The 5,704-nt window shown below is 33.5% G+C and overlaps 1 protein-coding gene across 1 annotated transcript; it reads left to right on the top strand.

The window, feature by feature from the left end:
• The first annotated feature begins 4,380 nt into the window (after positions 1 to 4,380).
• On the top strand, positions 4,381 to 5,096 carry LOC100810287 (22.7 kDa class IV heat shock protein). Its single transcript, XM_006597707.4, has one exon. It carries the CDS (start codon positions 4,600 to 4,602, stop codon positions 5,050 to 5,052), a length of 453 nt encoding a protein of 150 aa, XP_006597770.1. The 5' UTR covers positions 4,381 to 4,599; the 3' UTR covers positions 5,053 to 5,096.
• Positions 5,097 to 5,704: the final 608 nt, after the last annotated feature.

Genomic DNA, 5,704 nt, shown 5'->3' with positions numbered 1-5,704 from the left:
TCCAAAGAGTCCTGTTCATATAACACAAAACAAGATCAAGGCATAAAGGAAGTTGTCATTTAAAACTTTGATTTGTTTGTCAGTAACAATTAATGATAAGAGTTGCTTACAATTTTGTCAGCAATTTCTTTGGCGGCTTGAGATGTCATCTGGCCATATTGTTTTGTGCGTGCACTCTTCCATTTCTCGTGTCTAGAAATTGGTGATGGTGGGAGGTACAATGAAGGGTCCTCGGTAAATGCTGCTTGTTCTTCTCGTATCTTCCTTTTTTCAGCCATTAATTTTTTTTCTAGCAGCTCATAGCCTCCCCTAGACAACAGGTGCGGAGAGTCATTATACTTTTGAATTTCTTGTGCCTTTTTCCGTATCCCCTTGAAATCAAAAAATAAGCATTTGTCAACTATGATGCAAAACATTTATTCCAAGGAAAAGCATTAACAGTTTGTAACATACTCAAAACATTAAAACTGGAAATAACCTGCCAGGTAGGGGTTTGCCTCATTTTTGCAAACTCGGCCCAATCTTTTTCATTAATGCCATATTTAACCAAAGGATCATCTTTTGCTTGGCCGTCAGTGTTACCATACACATATTTAGTTGTCAACGCCGACTTAAATTGCCTCCAACGCGTTGCCACAGTTGACATCACCTTCTTTTTGGCATTATCACCCTCGGGGATGTCGAATTTTGCCTACAAAACATGTGTGTCAAACAAAAAAGCATAAACATGAATGTGTGTAACAAATATTAAATGACCAGCATGAGGGACTTACCAATATGTCATCCCATATCATGTTCTTCAGTGTTTCAGGTACATCATTCCAGCTAGCATGAACAATTGGAATCTTGTCTCGTGCCACAACTCCAAGGTAACTGTGAAACTGATCCTTGTGAGGTCCGGATCCTCTACCAGTCGCTGGATTCACACTGACTGTTGCCCTTGCTTGCTCCAATGTTCTTGCTGTCAACCTTCTTAGCCGAGTGGCTTGTCTAGTTTTCCTAGACGTCCCATCAGAAGGAATCTCGGACTGTGTGGGAGATGGAGGGGGTGTCGTCATTCGAATGACCCTGCTGAAACAAAATACATGCAGTCTTAAGTAGTCACCAAGTAACGATTACTGCACACAAATTGTTAGCATTGTTTCTCTATGCATTCAGTGGTTATGCAGCACTTATATATGATACACATAAATAGAAACACACACATTGTTGCATTCAGAGAGTAAAATGAAACCTATTCTGAAATTGAAAAGCATGTTTCTCAAACAGAAACACACATAATCTGCAAAATTCCAATATACAAGAATGGCCTTGACCCTGAAATCGAAAAAGTGTGATTTCCTCTATGAGATTATTTCTTTATTCATCATGTAATGAGAAAACTGTGGTTGCCTCTATGAGATGAATTCTTTATTAATCATCTACAAATTTTTGGTATATAAGAATGAACCTAACCCTGAAATTGAAAAACTGTGGTTGCATAACATTTATGCATATATGAAACATATATTTTATTTTCTAAACTTGAGTATAATATGGATCATGGTGAAACTTGAAAGACATGTATTTTCTGGTATCAATCATATCTTGGTTGTTAAAAAGTCCGACATAGATTATTCCAATTCTTTGAGTTTAACTTATATATCTATTGAGCTACTTTATCTAGTGTCAATTAGTTTTTTTAAACTGAAATCTAAAATTGGCATCATAGACTCCATGAATATTAATTATGTTGATATATTGCTATCGTCTATTGAAGTGACTAGCAGTCTTGAAGTATATGGTTTGGCTAAGGCATTTGGTCCTTCATGTCATAAGAATAATATGTTTCAATTATATATAAGATAATCTCATATAAGATAATCTCATATTGGTCATGTTCTGTCAATAAATGCCATCCTGAATCCTCTGCGTAGGAGTTGTAAAGTATTTGGCAAAGCTGGAAAGTAGTTGTTTAGATGAGCATGAATGTTGACTTCAGTAGGTTCTTTTGCTGAACCTATTGGTAAATTGGTTTGGTTTTCGATCAAAATCCTATTAAAAATGAATGATTCGATTATTCTGAATGAATTAAGGAAAAATCACCTTTTTTAGTTAGTTGAGAGCTCTGCCAATAGAATTAGTTAACATAAATAATGTGTGTGCAACTGAAGAATATCGAAAAATTATTCTGAATGTTGACTACCAGAACCTGGAAGAACTGAGAAGGACTAGAGGAGGAACCAAAAGGTATATAAATTAGAAAAATATGTAATTTGTAAAAAATAATAGGAAATGTATAAAATTAGTTATAAACTTGGTAATTGATTCCAGCATAGCAAACAAATTTTAATTGACTCCACTTAACCTTTTCCCGCGCCCTAGCTCTTCCTTTTGGGATGTAGGTATGCAGTTGAATTAAATAGTTAGAAATTGGATATGGCAAGATTGAATTCTGGGTTGATATAGCCGCAACAAAGTGAATGGGGCTGGCAAAGGAAAGAGACCTAACAAAGGAAACTAGAAAGATAGATGCATATATGTGTGGCAATGTTGCAATAAAGTAAGATGTCATTACTACTGTGGAAAGCTGAGGGCATGTGAGTGGCAGCTATTGTCTAAGCTGGCTAGATAAATGATCGTGAGGATCTCTTATTTTTCTAGCTTGTTTAAAGCATGCATGTGCCTTGTACTATTTCCCCATTAAATTCAAAAGATAAGAGAAGAAACAGCCAGGCATAAACATAAATGCATGGCTGGCCTCTTCACAATTCTACAAATTAAAATTAATTAATTACACTCTCCTCCTCCTCCTCTTAAAAATAACAATTTATACTTAATTTAATAAATTTCAATATAAATATATTTCTTACCAATAGTGGATAAATATGAAAGTATCTCCTGATAATATTTTATCTTTTTTACAATTCTCAATGCCACCAATAATTATTTTAAAACATTTATTGCTATTTTTAATATTATAAAAGGTGAGATAAAGTTTTAAATATCTTTATTGTTTGTTGTAATATTTTTTCATCTAAATTTTTTATTTCATCTTCCAATGTTACCAAATTGATGATAGCTGTTTAAAAGTTAATACTACCTAGCTATTAAATATGATGTGCATCCAGTGTCTATAGTGATGCCACCACATAGACACTACATGAGGAAAAATATCTAAAATGTCCATTTACATTAATTAAGAGGAAATTACGTACAATATATATTCATCTTTCAAGAAAGAAAAGCACAAATTTTAATTAAAATAAAATGATACATGTTCTCAGCCTGCTCCTCCTGCTGTAGGGAGGAATAATAATGGTTTCTCTTCTTCTTATTCTGGGAAAGTGGAACAAGAACCACCCACAAACGACTCTTCAACCCATCATGGTCATGGCCGCCACCACCATGATGAGGAGCTTGATTTAGAGCTCCGCTTGGGAAATAATAATTGGATTTTTTTTGTTTTTCCTTTTTCATCAACAAATATTAATTGTTAGAATGTTAGTTTTTACTGATAAAGGAGATTAAACTTGCCATATTTCCTTCCTCCCCTTCTCCCTTAGCCATCGAACCCACCTCTGGTGGATTTTTTGGTTGTTTTGATTTTTTTCTTCTTTTTTTTTTGTTTCATTTTCTCATTTCTTGGTTATGTTTTTATAAGGATCTCAGTTGTTGGTTGATTGATTTTTTTAGTATGTCGTTGTTTTGTAAAAGGTGCACCTGTAGCAGCAATTTGGTTGGAAGAGATGGTGAAGAAGAGAAAGGAGAAAGGTGCACCTAGGACAGTGAAGAAGAGGAAGAAGAAGACAAGCCATATGTGAAGGGAAAATGTAAGTATTAATTTTAAAACAAATTACCAAAAATTATTAATGTGGAAGAAAGATTAGGGTTTGACGGAGACACTGAACAAAGCTTGTAGTGGAGTGTCATTTTCAGTTTCAGAATTATCTGAGTACATATATATATATATATATATATATATATATATATATATATATATATATATATATATATATATATATATATATATATATGTCTACCTGCACATCTATCTTTGAGGTTTTTTTCACATAGTTTAATGGAATTATATTATCTTTATTATTCACACCCCTTGTTTACACTAAACTAGAAATAGGCCATTTTCAATTTCTTTTGTTGATGGACAAGCACAAGCTAGTGTCATTACAATTAATGATTAAGAAATTAAAATGCAAAATTACTTAATAAGAAATATAATATTTATTATATATATTATATTTAATTTGATACCTTTTATTTTTTAATTTTATAATAGTACCCAAAAAGCATGTCATGAAAAATATAAAATTATAAATGTCTTTAGCAAGGTATCTACACACGTACGTACACTTCACTATTGATTATAACGCTTTTATTTTGCCATATAGAGTGCATGTGGCATCGAATTTTCAAGAACCACATTATCTTCCCTTATATATACAATAACCTTGTAACTTATATATTCAATCAGCTTCAAGAAAAACAATTCAGATATAGCCAAAGTCCAACCCATATAGTCTCATTGCTTTCAATTTTCCAATACTTTTCTGAGTACCAAAACAGAAGGCACATCCGCACATACACATTCCAACGTACAAAATGAGGCACTTTTTAGTACTAGTACCACTGATCTTGCTTGTTTTTGCTGGTTTTCCATCCAAAGCAAAAGGCTCTCTGCTACCATTCACAAATCATCCAAATACCCTCTTGGCTGATCTATGGTCTAATCATTTCCCTGATCCATTTCGCGTGTTAGAGCAAATCCCATTTGGGGTTGACAAAGATGAAACATTCACAGCTCTATCATCACATGCAAGAGTGGATTGGAAGGAGACACCAGAAGGGCATGTCATAATGCTAGATGTGCCAGGGTTGAAGAGAGATGAGATCAAGATAGAAGTGGAAGGGAATAGAGTGCTGAGAGTGAGTGGAGAAAGGAAGAGGGAAGAGGAGAAGGAAGGGGATCACTGGCATAGAGTGGAGAGATCCTATGGCAAATTCTGGAGGCATTTCAAGGTGCCAGACAATGTGGACTCTCAAGGTCAATTATAAGATTTATTTGTATAACTATGCACATTTAAGTACAATTCATGGAATGAGGGAAAATGACAAGATCAATGTAAGCATGCCTATTCTTTTGTTCAATAAAACTTTTTTTAACCTATGAGATTAACTGTTATGGTTGTAAAATTGTAATTAAAAAAATACCAAAAAATAGAAGGGTACAACAGATATTGAAGTAAAATTGTAATTAAAAAAATACCAAAAAATAAAAAAGTAACATTTTATGCATAACTTGTTTAGATGTTATTCCTTATGGTTCGAGTAATAATAACGATTTTTTTTTGCATAAAACAAAGAGGGGAACGAGCAACAATTTGAAGGTTGTACATTCAGGAACTAAAGAATTCAAAATAGCTAGTAATAAGAGGGATTTGTTTTTGGGATTTTCTGAGCACCAAGAGCGGCTACGCAAGAAGCTTGCACTTGACGAGGGAAGGATATTTGCAGCTAATGAACAACTTTCTTAACTATTTGTCCTTCAGATTTGACTAATTCTTTTGCTAATATGTAAATATAAATAGTATAAGGCTATGGCTTATGGACATGGTCTTTTTTACCCCTAACAATTTTAGAAGTAAATATAGACCATGTTTTTACGCCATAGCCTTATACTATTGTCATTTACATATTAACAAAAAGA

The sequence above is a fragment of the Glycine max genome, chromosome 15 (genome assembly GCF_000004515.6).
Source record: "Glycine max cultivar Williams 82 chromosome 15, Glycine_max_v4.0, whole genome shotgun sequence".
Lineage (NCBI taxonomy): Eukaryota > Viridiplantae > Streptophyta > Magnoliopsida > Fabales > Fabaceae > Glycine > Glycine max.
The sequence above is the reverse complement of the archived record's forward strand: the minus strand, read 5'-3'. Positions and strand labels throughout refer to the sequence as shown.